At 36.5% G+C, this 16656-nt stretch overlaps 1 protein-coding gene across 1 annotated transcript in view; it reads right to left on the minus strand.

The window, feature by feature from the left end:
- The window catches only part of LOC124544901 (armadillo repeat-containing protein 2), a 171999-nt gene that overhangs the window by 16599 nt on the left and 138744 nt on the right, over positions 1 to 16656 (minus strand). Inside the window, exon 16 of the mRNA XM_047123633.1 lies at positions 15964 to 16124. Within this exon, the coding sequence (XP_046979589.1) occupies positions 15964 to 16124 (161 nt within the window). The remainder of the gene's footprint in view (positions 1 to 15963; positions 16125 to 16656) is intronic.

Consider the following 16656-nt stretch of genomic DNA (forward strand, 5'->3'; position numbering starts at 1 on the left):
AAGCAAGAATAATAAGGGACCAAGAACACTGCCCTGTGGGACACCTATTTCCAATTTCTTTGCATCTGAGACCCACTTGATTTTCTGATTTTTATGCTCTGCGATGATTTCTACCACCTGAGTTCTATCTTGAAGGTAAGATTTAAACCACTGCTTCACGACTCCCCTTACACCTATTGCCTCCATCTTGTTTAACAGAATTTTGTGATTTACTGTATCAAAAACTTTAGATAAATCTAAGTTAATTCCCACTACACATTTTTTAGTGTCGAGACTCCTGACAATCTCTTTGGTATAGGCATGGATAGCTGATTCTGTGCTGTGGCCTGAGCGAAAGCCATGTTGATTGCAGTTTAGAAGTTTGTGAGCATCTAAGTAATTTATGAGTCTGGTTTTCATTAATTTCTCTAGAATTTTTGAAAATGATTGGAGAAGGGATATTGGTCTATAATTTTCTACCTTGTATGGATCTCCTTTTTTAAACAGAGGTCTAACCTTAGAGATTTTCGACCTCTCAGGAAACACACCTTCGCTGAAAGACAAATTGGCAATATGTACCAGGGGCTTTATAATTTGTTGGGAAACTTTTCTTATTATTGACACAGGCACTTCATCCACACCTGCAGACATTTTTGATTTTAGACTCTTTATCACCTTTAATATTTCATTATCATTTGTGGGAGTTAACAACATACTACTGTCTACTTTTGGGGCTGTTAATTTCTCATGTTTAGTAAAGTTTTTACTTAATGACACTGGTACACTTAAAAAGTAATTATTAATGTAATTTGCCAGAGTTTCATCTTTTAATTCAATATTTTCACTATTTTTGAGTACCATTTCCTGATCCTTGAGGCCCTTACCTGTTTCCCTTTTCACAATTTCCCAAATAGTTTTTGATTTATTGCCTGATTTTCTTATTAATTTATCATTACTTAGTAATTTTGCTTTTGTAATTACTTTTCTATATATTTTTTGTAATTTGTTACATATTCTTTAAACTTGGGGTCAGTCCAACTTTTCAGTCTATAGTTAAGCATTTTCATGGTCCTGGAGGAATTTCTAATACCTGTTGTGATCCAGGAGTTAGCATGTGTATGCCCATATGTGTTTGTTTTGACAAGTTTCTTAGGAAAACACATTTCAAAATTCAACATAAACAGGGAAGAAAAAACATTATATGCAGTGTTTGTGCTAGTTTGTAACAGTACTTCTGCCCATGATTGGTTAGTCAGTGTATTTATGAAGTGACTGCAACTATTTGTGGAGAAGGTTCTTTTGTACATTTGGTATGAACTATTTTTGGTCACAGGGGCTATGGGAAATTTAAGGATAAGTGCATTGTGATCAGATATTCCTAGGTCAACATTTATTACATCTATATCTATGGCATCTATATTTGTGAAGATATTATCTATGAGACTTTTTGAAGAGTTTGTTATTCTTGTAGGGTTAGTTATATGTGGATACAAATTGAAGCTATGTAAAACATTCAGGAACTGATCTTTGGATGCACCTTCAGTCAATAAGTTGACATTAAAATCTCCACTTATAATTATTGTTGATTTTTTATGATGTAATATTTTGAGCAATGCCTCTAACTTATTTCTAAAAATTTCAGGATCACCACATGGTGATCTGTACACTGACATTATTATTAATTTACTCTTTTGCATATTCAACTGTATTGCTGCAGCCTCAAAATGTTTTTCTTCATTCAAGGATTCAGTTACAGTCATACTCCAGGTTTTACATAAATGCAAACACCGCCATGTCTTGTTTCCTTCCTGCAAAAATGGCTTACTAATTTGTATGGGGAAATGCAAATATTTTCTAGTTCATAACTCATGCACCAATGTTCTTGAATGCAAATACAATCTATACTAGCTTCACTAGCTGCAATCTCAAGTTCTAATATTTTATTTTTAATGCATTGTATGTTAAGGGTCATTATTTTTTAATTATTGAAATTAGATTGAGAGGAGTTTGTACTCATGTTTCCCAATGTTACCGGCTGTTCCTTGCCGAGGCTGGGTACCAAAAATCCTTAAGAATTACACGTTTCCTGCTCCTTGTATTTCTTACCCCTGGACGTGCCACCATACTTCTTGTACCTGTAGTTGTAGCTGCTGTTTCAGTGGATGCTGGTGGTGTTTCTGAAGCTGATGATTCAGTGGATGTTGGAGATGCTGCCAGTTTTGATGCTGAGTCTGGTTTTGTAAGTGATGTTCCAATTGATACTGGAAGTGATGTTCCAATTGATACTGGAACTTTTGCTGAAACTGTATTTTCATTTAAATCTTGAACTACAGTTGGCACTGACGTTACTGTGGACGCTGAAGCTGCGTATGAAGCTGATAAATGAAGCTCCAATGGTGTTGATTTTTCTTCTGTTGATGATATCTGAGTGGCATTTTGTACCACTGTTCTTGCCTCTGTTCTTCTGATTGATGGACTAGTCACAGATTCTGGACTTGATTTTGAACCTGCTGGGGAGGGTGGTACATCTGCTGCTGATGATATAGGTTCAGCTGTTTTTGATGATTTCGACACTACTGACAATTTGGCTGATGTGGCTGCTGTACTGGACGACACTTCAGATTTTTTTACTTCTTCTAACGCCAAAGAATCTTCTGTTGCTACCAATGATTGTGGGACATCAGCTCTTCCTATTTCCGCTAATGTTGATACTTTAATAAGGCCGTTTTCAGACAGTGTAATAGTATTTCGTTCTACTTTAGAGTCTTTAATAGCATTAGATGTTTCAGCACTCATGGCTTCTTTCCCTTTCATGTTTCTGTGAAGTCCATGCTCTGTAAAATGCTATCTGCAATCACTATTTATCCCAACATATGTAGCATTAGGATAACCTTGACATATCTTAGCGAAAAGTCTGTTGGCAGTAATAATCTCAATATTCAAGGAACATTCCATACATATCTCATGTGAATAAATCAAGGCAGGTGGTAGAGTGCCTAAATTGCCTTTTGCAAAAGTTATGATATTGATATTATTCTCTATTTCAAAAAGTTAAATCTTTACAGTAATAGAGTTACTTTATCCATAGTATATCTCAATTCATTGTTAAAAATAATTAGGACTGTAGAAATTGAAGCAATCAGTATACTTTACACAAAAATTTAATAAATTAAAAATACCACAATTATTTTAAGTAGTGCATCACACGAATTTTTGAGTCAAGTTGAGGCTTACATACTCAGTGTAATGTTGATAGAATACTGACTAAATTAGGTGTACAAAATCACAGATGACAATAACCACATCAGAAGGCTAGAATAATGAAGCTGCAACAAACCTTTTGATGATACAGAATTTTGTATCACAATTTTATGTCATGAATTTTTTAACTATTTTTTTCTCTTTCTGTAAACATAGCAGAGATTATGACTGCAATAGTTGGAAACTTGAAGTGCCAACCTAATAGTCAAACTGGAAAGCATGCCACATTGCTGGCTGTAGTCTTCTGGAGTCTTAATGGTCCAGCATTTCTTACCAATGAAGAATGGAATAAAATACTCTTCTTTGTGAATAACAGTGTCAGTCTGGTCTTTGACACTCTTCAGCTAACCAGGAGCACTGGAAGATCCTAATAGAGGTGGTTAAAGCAATGATTGTGTAAAAAGAAATTAAGGAGGAACATCACATAGTCAAACAACCTGGAAGATTTTACCTTCAGTGACAATGGCTACAAAAGACTGCAGATTTACATAAAATGCTTTTATGGGCAAAATGTTTATACCACCCTTAGATGACTGGAAGACCTGTGCAGAAGAAGAGGTAAATTATTTACTGAACTGTCTTTTCTCTCCCAGTGTTGTGATAATGGTGTTATCCACAATGTTGTCAGAATTAGTCAACATTTGCAGACAATGAAAGCCATGAGGATCTACAAAAGGACAATCCAAGCCCTTGTTCGTGTAAAGAGCCATAAAATATGCATGGACTTCAATTATGTTAGAACGTTCAGTCATAAAGAAAGGTAGTCCAAGAAACAGATGGATAAAGTGTATGGAAAAGACACCATTCTGGACCCAAAATAAGTAGACATGGACCTTTTTTCTGAGGAAGTTGATGGAGAAGCCATCTCAGATAAGGGTAAAGATCTGAATTTCACAACTCCACCCTAAAGCATTCCAGTTGAAAAAATATCAGTGCTGTCAAAGCATCATTGTTTTCTCTTCTGAATCTTCAGACTGAAGAAGTAAGAGAGAATGTACTGAGAATTCTGTGGAATACAAAACCGACCAAAGTGACATATCAGTGCAGGAAACGAAAGCTCTTAATGACCACAAGAGAAATGCAAACATTGTGGTTGCCAAAGCAGATAAAAGAAATGCTACTGTTGTTATGGATGCTATGTAACACCACAAAAATATAAATCATGCTCTCTCTCTCTCTTTCCATATGAAAATTCCTATACCATGTATACGATAAAATGGATGATAATGAATTGAATTGAATATGATGGAACAACTATTGGTTGATCCTGTATGCTACGAGTTAATAAGCGACTCAATGAACAGAATTATTCAAAACTTGAATTTGTTATCTGACTCCAGAGTGGATAGCTCTATTACTAAGAATCTAATGCCTTGAACAGCTGCCTCACCCAGGATATATGGTCTGCCAAAGACATACAAAGAAGGGTACCTGCGGAGACCTAAAGTGAACAGAATTAACTCAACTTATTTTTAGCAAGACATTTATCATGGAAAGAAATGTATGGTTGGGAAACAAATGCTTCTATGAAAGGTTCAAAACATGTTTTAAAAATTTTATATATGATGAAGATATCTGCATGTAACATTCCTGTAAGCTTTGATGTGAAATATTTATTTACCAACATCCCGTAGCAGCTACTATGCAGAATGTGAATTGAGTTATGGACACTTTAAGGTCATTTTAACATGTGCTTCTACAAGCTTTCTTGGTCTATATGATTTACTACTAAATGCACTAGATCAGATTCAGAGTCTTTATTGCCACTGACCACATACAGTAGAGTTGGCTTTTACAGTGATAGCAGTTTACAACACCAATCAAAGTATTAAAATTTTCATATTACATGCACATATCAAGTACCTTGTATACAGCTATAATCTTAAACATTAACATCAGCATTATCCATATCATAAAACCCTTTTCTATCGTAACTTTAATTTTTTTTAGCAAGTCATGCAATTTAAATTTGAATTTTTTAAATGGCAGGGATCGATTAGTGAGAGGAAACTTGTTAAAAATTTTGAGGACAATCACTTTATGGGGGTTTCCTGTTATTGCTACCCTGTGCCTTGAGATGTCAATATTTGTCTTGTTTCTAGTGTTATGTTTATGAAGTTCTTCTCTGATAACACATTCCTTAATGTTGTTCTTGACAAAGAGTGTAGGCTCACAGATGTAAGACTTGCCACTGTTAGTAGCCTAAGCCTGGTAAAGAAAGGGTGGCATTGCTCTTTAGGACAAGCCTTGTATATTAAATGGAGATTTTTTTCTTGGACTTCAAAATGTTGCTGGTACAAGGAGAACGTCCCCATTTGAGTAGGCTATATGATGTATGTGACTGAAAGAGCATGAAATGTGTCATAAAGATATAATTATTGCTGACCATATCTTTCTCAGTTCCCACATGAGGTAGGAAACTCATGAAATCTTTTTACAGACTTGGTTAAGATGTTCTTCCCAACTGAGTTTAGCATCAATATGTATCTCTAAGAGTTTGGCACATTTATTGTCTGCATTCTCAGACAGTCCTAACATAAGCTTTTGTGTTTTGTCTGGATTACAAATAAATTTATTGGCTGCAAACCAATTTAATGCAGAGTCAAGAGTTTTTTCAGTAATCTTATCAAGAGTTGGGATGCCACGATGCGAAGTAAGTAAAGTTGTATCATCAGCTTAGCAGATAATCAACTGTGATACACAATGGGGCAGGTCACTGATAGTCACAATGAAAAAATTTCTACTAAGGGTGAGTGTCTATTTTTCATTGAGACAAACTTTCTTCTGTTGTTCATGTAAGAAGAAATTAATGCTAATGTAATTTTTGTATACCATAATATTATAATTTTGTTAGCAATATGTTAAAAGTAATACATTCAGATGCTTTACTTATATGACATAATACAAGTGAAACTGTTTTCTTATTATCAAAAACGGTTAAAGTCTGATCAAAACAATTTTCAGAAGAGCTGCAGTGTTATTTTTACATGGGCAAAATCTGTACTGACTATTGCTCAATTGAATGTATACAAGTGGTCCAAATATCAGCACAAAATAAATTAGTCAGTCACTCTGGGAGAGTTGTTCATCATCCTTTTTGAATATGAGGATAACTTTTGAGATTTTGAGTGAATCCGTAAAAACTCCATACTCTAAACATTTAAAAAAATAAAACTCAGTGGCTTGTTTATCAAGTGAAGCATTTGTTTAACAGGATAATTATACATCCAGTCTGCCCCTGATAGCTGAGTGGTCAGTGCAACAGAATGTCAATCCTAAGGGCCAGGGTTCAATTTCTGGCTGGGCCGAAGATTTTCTCAGCTCAGAGACTGGGTGTTGTGTTGTCCTAATCATCATCATTTCATCCCCATCGACGCACAAGTCACCGAAGTGGCATCAAATCGAAAGACTTGCACCCGACGAACCATCTACCCAATGGGAGGCCCTAGTCACATGACATTTACATTTATTTATTATACATACAGTAGCAACACATACTTTTGGAATTAGACAATTTGGAAATAGTTTTGTAGACATCATCGGGTATGATTTTATCCCAATGAAACAAAGGCCTTTCAGAAAATTTGGGACCAAGCAGATCCCTTGCAGATGTGTCTGTGAACTTAATTTTGTTTCCAAGATCTCTGAGTGATATTCAGAGTATTCATTCCATTCTCTTGGATTAAGCAAAGTTTGGGCTGAAAGAATTATCTTGTCTGATAACTTCCCATGCTGCCTTTCACTTATTTGAAGCACCTTCTATGCAGTGGTGGCTGCTGAGCCATTCCATTGGTGGTACCAAAGAAAACTTAGTTTGGTAGCATTGAACGTATTACAAAATTTTGTCGATTATTCATATATTTCACAAGATATTATATCAAAGAAAACGTATAGGGAAACAGAAATAAACACTTATTACAACAGCACCCTCCTTATGCAGAGTAGGAAATTGATATATTCCTATAGAACATGATAGCAAGTGTTTGTATAAGAGACAGAGAGATAGATAGATAGGCAGAGAGAGAGAGAGAGAGTTGGGAGCTGCTTTAGCTATATTTTTTGCATGTCTGCAAGAGATATAAAACATAAGACTAACTCCAAAAAGCTCTCTTGCACACACAAATGCACACATATCAACAGCACAGTTCTCCACCCCTCACAGGGTATGTTCAGTCATTTTAACGTGGCAGTCATAAGCAGGGGGTGTTTTGATGTATAGTTGTTTAAGACACTGGTGGAGATTGGGCCTGAACTACCACATAATGACACCACCAACCTCAGCCAACAACTGCACTCTAGTTGTTACCAAATGATTTATGTGCTCTGCTATGCTTTGACTTGTGCTTGCTGGTTGTTTCCTTTTCTTGTTTTGAAATGAATGCAGAGACCAATCTTGCTCTGTCACAGGCTCTCATAACACCAGATGGAGTCAGCAATCCATATGTCCCTTATTACATCGGTTCTGGCTTCCCTGGAGCACAGAACATGGATGTAGGCTGCCAGCCCTGTGAGAGCGAGGTGGGGCTTGACCCCCCCACTCCTCTCTTCTCCCCTGGACAGCCACAACTCCTTGTTTGTTTTATGTTCGTGGCCGACTATCAGAAAAGTGACTGCTACAACATGAGTGCCAGTACAAGAAATAATAGAGCATGTATAGTTATTCGAACTTGTAATATGGATTTTGAGAAGCAAATTTAATCAAATTACCAAAATTTAAAACTAAAAGCATTGTCCTCACCAAAAGCAGCAAGTCCACAACTTTGGGAAGACAGCTTCAAAGTAATTAGTAGTAATGATACTGTAAATTGCATTTTCTTGTTGGCAATAAACCTGTCATCTCAGACTGAAATGTTTAATTTTACACAAGAATGACATTTCACAGGATAGCATCCCTAAGCACCCATTCTTCTTTTATAGTGTTTCATAGGAATGTTATTATTATCTTGAGCATCGAAAAGCACTGCTCAGCTTCTGATGTCGAGATAGGCGTCATGATTAGCAGTTTCAAAACTTTAACAGTCTCATCGCTGAATGTGTCAAGAAATTCATCCTCTAGAATCAGAAAAAGAAATGCAACTGTTCTCAACTAAGGCTAGCATAGAAGACTTGCAGCTCACCCTTCAACTTCCTTTTTTCCAGAAATGTGTGTGTTTAATTTCAAGGTATTTGTCGGGGAAATCTGTGATGTATTTGTCAAACTGATTTAAATTGAATAAGTTGGGTGCAATGAGGTGTCCAGTGAACTGAGAAAGTAATTTTATTTCAGAAAGGATGGCATCACACATTTCCAAAGTATCTCATTTTTTATGCCCATCAAGAATCCGTGGCTACTTGGCAGGCATTGTTTCATAATTTTCGAAAGTAATCTTGTTAAGGATGGAGTCAATGTCATTTCTGATGTTTTGCATTATTGCTTCAATGTTCTGGTTGTCTTGCATTGCTGTGGTTGGTTCAGTTACCTTCTTCTGAAGCTGATTAAAAAGTAAGTCTGCATGAAGCATTATCTTATAGAAAAATGATAGCCAGAAAATGACTTCATTATCTTGCAGTCTTTGTTTGTATGAACTAGCTTTTTCAATAACTGGAGATAGTTTTATGCTCTCACTTGTTTCAGTGACTTCAATAGCAGTAATACAACTTTTCCCCACTTTAAAAAACATCTTTTACTGAAACTTCCTGGCAGATTAAAACTGTGTGCTAGACTGAGGTCTCGAGTTCGAGTCTCGAGTTCAAGTCTCAGTCCGGCACACAGTTTTAATCTGGCAGGAAGTTTCATATCAGCACACACTCCACTGCAGAGTGAAAGTTTCTTTCTGGAAACATCTATCTCGTCACACAAATGAGGCAAGCTTTTTTGTATAATGCTATGCAATACTTTTGATCTCTGTGATGAGTTAGAAAAGAAAGAAGAATTACCTGTAAGGTGTGCAAAAAAGATACGGGCTTTGTGATTAACAGAGGCTGCCATAGACAGAAGGTTGAACTGATGTGCATAACAATGGATGTAGTTTGCCTTTGGATATTTGTCTTTAATTTGAACCATGTTCAACTTGCCACTCATAACATTTGCACCATCGTAGCTCTGAGCTATTAGTTATGCTCCATCATTGCCAATTAATTGTTCAGTTTCTTTCAGAATACTCTCAGTTATACAATGAGCATGCTGACTTTCTGGATTAACAAAGTTCCAAAATCTTTCAACAGGTTCTCCCTCAACAACATAACATGAAACAATAACCAACTGAAATTTGCAAGACACATCTGTGCTTCCATTCATGACTATTGCAAACATAATCAGCACGTTTTATTTCTTTACGAACTTCATCACAGTACACTTCCAACGTGCATTGCAGTAATTCATTCTAAACGGTCTTTGAAATGCCTTTGAACACTGATGCTTGAATAAGATGAACTTGAAGATGTTTACCCAGTTCAGTGCTGAACTGAATTAGCTCATGAAAAACCACCTTATTTTGAGAGGCCTTTTCAGTAGTTGCAGGGGCAACAGTCTGGATGATTGACTGATCTGGCCTTGTAACACTAACCAAAACGGCCTTGCTGTGCTGGTACTGCGAACGACTGAAAGCAAGGGGAAACTATGGCCGTAATTTTTCCCGAGGGCATGCAGCTTTACTGTATGGTTAAATGATGATGGCATCCTCTTGGGTAAAATATTCTGGAGGTAAAATAGTCCCCCATTCGGATCTCCGGGCGGGGACTACTCAAGAGGACATCGTTATCAGGAGAAAGAAAACTGGCGTTCTACGGATCAGAGCGTGGAATGTCAGATCCCTTAATCAGGCAGGTAGGTTAGAAAATTTAAAAAGGGAAATGGATAGGTTAAAGTTAGATATAGTGGGAATTAGTGAAGTTCGGTGCCAGCAGAAACAAGACTTTTGGTCAGGTGAATACAGGATTATAAATACAAAATCAAATAGGGGTAATGCAGGAGTAGGTTTAATAATGAATAAAACAATAGGAATGCAGGTAAGCTTCTACAAACAGCACAGCGAACACATTGTTGTGGCCAAGATAGACACGAAGCCCATGCCTACTACAATAGTACAAGTTTATATGCCAACTAGCTCTGCAGATGATGAAGAAATTGAAGAAATGTATGATGAAATAAAAGAAATTATTCAGATAGTGAGGGGAGACGAAAATTTAATAGTCATGGGTGACTGGAATTCGGTAGTAGGAAAAGGGAGAGAAGAAAACATAATAGGTGAATATGGATTGGGGCTAAGAAACAAAAGAGGAAGCCGCCTGATAGAATTCTGCACGGAGCAAAACTTAATCATGACTAACACTTGGTTCAAAAATCATAAAAGAAGATTGTATACATGGAAGAAGCCTGGAGATACTGACAGGTTTCAGATAGATTACATAATGGTAAGACAGAGATTTAGGAACTAGGTTTTAAATTGTAAGACATTTCCAGGGGCAGATGTGGAGTCTGATCACAATCTATTGGTTATGAACTGTAGACTAAAACTGAAGAAATTGCAAAAAGGTGGGAATTTAAAGAGATGGGACCTGGATAAACTGAAAGAACCGGAGGGTGTACAGAGTTTCAGGGAGAGCATAAGGGAACAATTGACAGGAATGGGGGAAAGAAATACAGTAGAAGAAGAATGGGTGGCTTTGAGAGGTGAAGTAGTGAAGGCAGCAGAGGATCAAGTAGGTAAAAAGACGAGGGCTAGGAGAAATCCTTGGGTAGCAGACGAAATACTGAATTTAATTGACAAAAGGAGAAAATATAAAAATGCAGTAAATAAAGCAGGCAAAAAGGAATACAAACGTCTCAAAAACGAGATTGACAGGAAGTGCAAAATGGCTAAGCATGGATGGCTAGAGGACAAATGTAAGGATGTAGAGACTTATCTCACTAGGGGTAAGATAGATACTGCCTACAGGAAAATTAAAGAGACCTTTGGAGAAAAGAGAACCACTTGTACGAATATCAAGAGCTCAGATGGAAACCCAGTTCTAAGCAAAGAAGGGAAAGCAGAAAGGTGGAGGGAGTATATAGAGGGCCTATACAAGGGCAACGTACTTGAGGACAATATTATGGAAATGGAAGAGTATGTAGATGAAGATGAAATGGGAGACACGATACTGCGTGAAGAGTTTGACAGAACACTGAAAGACCTAAGTCGAAACAAGGCCCCGGAAGTAGACAACATTCCATTAGAACTAATGACGGCCTTGGGAGAGCCAGTCCTGACAAAACTCTACCATCTGGTGAGCAAGATATGTGGGACAGGCAAAATACCCTCAGACTTCAAGAAGAATATAATGATTCCAATTCAAAAGAAAGCAGGCTTTGACAGATGTGAAAATTACTGAACTATCAGTTTAATAAGTCACAGCTGCAAAATACTAACGCAAATTCTTTACAGACGAATGGAAAGCTAGTAGAAGCCGACCTCGGGGAAGATCAGTTTGGATTCCATAGAAATATTGGAACACATGAGGCAATACTGACCTTATGACTTATCTTAGAAGCTACATTAAGGAAAGGCAAACCTACGTTTCTAGCTTTTGTAGACTTAGAGAAAGCTTTTGACAATGTTGACTGGAATTCTGAGGGTGGCAGGGGTAAAATACAGGGAGCAAAAGGCTGTTTACAATTTTTACAGAAACCAGATGGCAGTTACAAGAGTCGAGGGACACGAAAGGGAAGCAGTAGTTGGGAACGGAGTGAGACAGGGTTGTAGCCTCTCCCCGATGTTATTCAATCTGTATATTGAGTAAGCAGTGAGGGAAACAAAAGAAAAATTCGGAGTAGGTATTAAAATCCATGGAGAAGAAATAAAAACTTTGAGGTTCGCCGATGACATTGTAATTCTGTCAGAGACAGCAAAGGACTTGTAAGAGCAGTTGAATGGAATGGATAGTGTCTTGAAAGGAGGATATAAGATGAACATCAACAAAAGCAAAACAAGGTAATGGAATGTAGTTGAATTAAGTCGGGTGATGCTGAGGGAATTAGATTAGGAAATGAGACACTTAAAGTAGTAAAGGAGTTTTGCTATTTGGGGAGCAAAATAACTGATGATGGTCGAAGTAGAGAGGATATAAAATGTAGACTGGCAATGGCACGGAAAGCGTTTCTGAAGAAGAGAAATTTGTTAACATCGAGTATAGATTTAAGTGTCAGGAAGTCGTTTCTGAAAGTATTTGTATGGCGTGTAGCCATGTATGGAAGTGAAACATGGACGACAAATAGTTGGGACAAGACGAGAATAGAAGCTTTTGAAATGTGGTGCTACAGATGAATGCTGAAGATTAGATGGGTAGATCATATAACTAATGAGGAGATACTGAATAGGATTGGGGAGAAGAGAAGTTTGTGGCACTTGACTAGAAGAAGGGATCGGTTGGTAGGACATGTTCTGAAGCATCAAGGGATCACCAATTTAGTATCGGAGGGTAGCGTGGAGGGTAAAAATCGTAGAGGAAGACGAAGAGATGAATACACTAAACAGATTCAGAAGGATGTAGGTTGCAGTAGGTACTGGGAGATGAAGAAGCTTGCACAGAATAGAGTAGCATGGAGAGCTGCATCAAACCAATCTCACGACTGAAGACCACAACAACAACAACAGGTTCATCATGGCCCCTGAAAGTCAGTTCCAAAGCACCACAGAATCGAATACAGTTTATAATTAAATTCAATATATATCTATTCTTTTCTGCATGTTTGTTGTGGCCCTCAATTGTGAATCTAATTTCTGCTGAATGTTGGTTTTGTCTATAAATGAAAGATCAAGCACATATTCATGTGTCGCTTTGATATTTAATGAACTTTCATTTTAGACCTTATAAGCCCAATATCAGTTATTCCAGTCTTACACCAATTAAAATCCCTCCCCAAATAACATACAAGGAAAACAAAAAACAGCATTGCTTTCTTCACAATCACAAATTCATTTATATTCAAATTACATATAGCTATTTGTAAGAATATTTAATTGCATTGTTTCTGTATTTGATTTAATTAAGCTTTAATTAGTGTTTGGAAATGCATTAGCATTAACTTGCATACAGATTTTAAAATTGAATTAGAAGAAATCTGCACCGCTATGTATTTTAACATGATCGCTAGATGGCAGATTGTTCTTCTACAGGTACTGCACTTTACTGCTCTCTGGCAGAAAGAATGTGAAGCTCTGAGCCAGACTACATCCGGCTCTTCCTACATCATACAAAGCATGTAGAAGCCAATGGTTGAGCCTTTCACAGAGCCCTTATGAGGGCAGATGGTGCCAATCTGCAGTTGTCTCCAAGGGTGCCGCGGTGAAACGTGTGTCTTCAAATCAGAGACTACAAACTCCAAAACAATGTTTTATGTGCAGTTCACACAGATTTCTCTTCCTTTCTTTTTCTTATAAGTAGTGCCATGGCACAGCAGCACTACCTCAGAAGCCGCTCCTGCTTCTATGTACTTTTCACATGTTGCTTTTTTTAGCTTGCACAAGCTTAGTTTTGCAATATTTTCAATCCAAGATAAGCATTGTAATCGAAACCCCTCTGTTTAGTCCCTTGATTATCCTCATTTTTATTTATTTGATACAGTACGAGCACGTTTTTTCTAATTTCTGTCAATTATTTTGTATACCAGGTAAATATTGAATTTTTATGTTTTTTTGAGGAGATAATTTTTATTAATGGGGAACGTGAAAATCATAATTCCCTATATTTTTTTAAAGTCATGAAAATCATTTTCTTTTCCAGTTTTTCTTTTTTGATGCTCGTATACAGAGTCCCAGTTTGCATTTTTTAGCTTGTCAATAAATAACATAATGTGCTCCTCTCTCTGACCTGATGATGACTATACTGTAACTGAAATCCAGCTATGTTTGATAAAATGCGGATTGATACATGACTGATTGCTGAGTTCATCACTGATGATAATCATTTCACAGCCACTGAGTACAATGATTCCTAACGTAATTGAATTTGCTATTTGCTATTTTCCCAAGGAAAATAGGCTATAGCAATAAAAGTGTTTACATCTTCCATACAGGCAAGTAGATCCATCCAAAACTCATTAATTATATTGAAAATGTTATTGATTTCCTTCTAGAAATCATAGATCCTTTGCACAGTACTGTGTTTTACAATTTACATTCCGTAACAAGTGCAGAGTACATTTTTAAACTGTGGCAATGGAAGTACAAAAGTACAATAAGTGCTTATTTAGCATATCAAATTACTTGCTTAAGTAGTGTAGAAATGTTGTTAACTGTATGGAGTGTTATGGAGACTCAGAGTTTGAGGTCTACTTCCTCTGTGGACTAACACTTTAATAAATGCAATAAAGTGGGCATATTAGTAAAGGGCATGACTTTTTTAATACCGTGAGACAACCAGATTGTTTTCTTTTTAAGCCACATCAATTCTAGCAAACTGATAATAGTCTAATTAGTGAGATAAACTGTGGGTAAATTTGTGGGTGTTTTTTACTTTAAAATAATTTTAGTTAAAATGCATAATGAGTCATTTAAACCAATATATAAATTCAAAATCATGTAGAGACATATATACAGACTTATCCAAGTCATCATGAGAAAAAGTATTTTGTTCAGTGCAGCTTCAAACAGTCAGTTATTGGGACAACATATGCAGAGAAACAGATTTCTTATAATGAAATTATATGACAAGTTAGTTGCACTGTTACTGCCTCAGTTAAGAAGTGTTGTAGAAATTGATACATAAGTTTAAAGAAGCACCTGACTTATACACATTTTTTCGTTCTGAAGCTTGTGTTTCAGGAACTTACCATTTTTGTATGCATTTGAATAGATACTCAACATTTCTGGTTGCTAACAAGAGGTTTTTCCTATCTTTTTTGTAATTACAACAGTTAATAATGCGAGATAAAAATACTCGTACTGGATACTTCCTTGTTCAAAGGTACGTAAACAGTCAAAATATTTGTGGAAAGGTCAGTATCAGGAAAAGATAAAAATTGTGTATTTTACTCAGTTAAGGTAATGTGCTGCAAACTGTTGTGCAAGTGTTCAGACCCAGTAATAGTTGAATAATTATTGACTTTCTAAAACATCAAAACTAATTTACTAAATCTGAGTTTTAAGCAGTATCATTACAATTTTGTAACAGAAAACATGATTATTCATGTAAGTAAATAACTTACAATGTAATAAAACATATAATTATCGTTATGTAGCAAAATTAGTTGTAAGTGACATAAACAAAAATGTAATGTTTTTATTTGATTAATATTTATGTAGGTAACAGAGGCTGCAGGACTGTATATATGACTTAGGTTTTCTCAGAACTATCTATGACTGCCTCATGCATGAATAAAATAAATAAAGAAGTTTGAAGCAAATGATGCCACATTATTAGGAATAATCACTCTGGACCTATTAACCCTGCACCAAGATGTGTATCCATTTGAAGTGCAATAATATTTATTAATTCTTTTGCGCGCGCGCGCACGCACACACACACACACACACACACACACACACACACACACACACACACGCGCGCATGCACCCAGCACCTAAAAAAGACTGTGCATGTTAGTGTGTGCTCTGAAGAAGGCCCCAAGATCAACAACTGAACTACCCTGATCTAATGTGCATGTCTATTGCTCGACACCACTACACATGTTAATCAGTTATTTTAATTGATTCCATTATTCATTACATTCTACTCAGTGTTTTATTATATTATACAAACACATACCTAGAAAGTCAGCAAGGATTTTAAGCAGGTCAGATGTTTCCTCGTGGCCAAGTGCAGCATGCACATCACTTGATTCTGTACAGAAGTTCCATAATGCCTGGCACACAAATGTTGCCAGCTGCCAGTCACTTTCACCATACTTTGAAAGTATAGTTATCAATCTGCAATAGAAGTGTACCACAGTCGTGACTACATTTGACGTGCAACCCCATTCTAGCACTCATATCAACTCCCGTTCCCACACACACAGAGTTACGTTGTTCCTATAGTACGTAATAACAGAGAAGCATAAATTTAAGAACTGCTTTGTCTTTAGCTACTGTGGTGATTTAAAGTAACAACTTATTGTGACTATTGACATCAATAAGCAGATTTTCCGGCCTCATTCATCTGTACTAATAATGTTTCAAATTCCAATGTGGCCTGCTCTCAGGGGATCAATTCTGACCTGTACTATTTTCCAAATTTTACATAATCTCTCCTGCCTATCTAGATAAACTACCATTGCTGGAAGAAAGAACACTGTGGAGAATTGATGTGGATCTGGACCTGAGTCTCAATTATACAGTTTTAATATTGTAACTTTGGAAAAAAAACCAGATGTGTACAAGTGTTCTTATGTATAATGGGTCATCAAAAAGTTTCCATTCAAAGGCCGTACAGTCCAGAATCAGTATTCTAATCAGGCAAAAC

This window comes from Schistocerca americana, chromosome 8 (genome assembly GCF_021461395.2).
Source record: "Schistocerca americana isolate TAMUIC-IGC-003095 chromosome 8, iqSchAmer2.1, whole genome shotgun sequence".
NCBI lineage: Eukaryota > Metazoa > Arthropoda > Insecta > Orthoptera > Acrididae > Schistocerca > Schistocerca americana.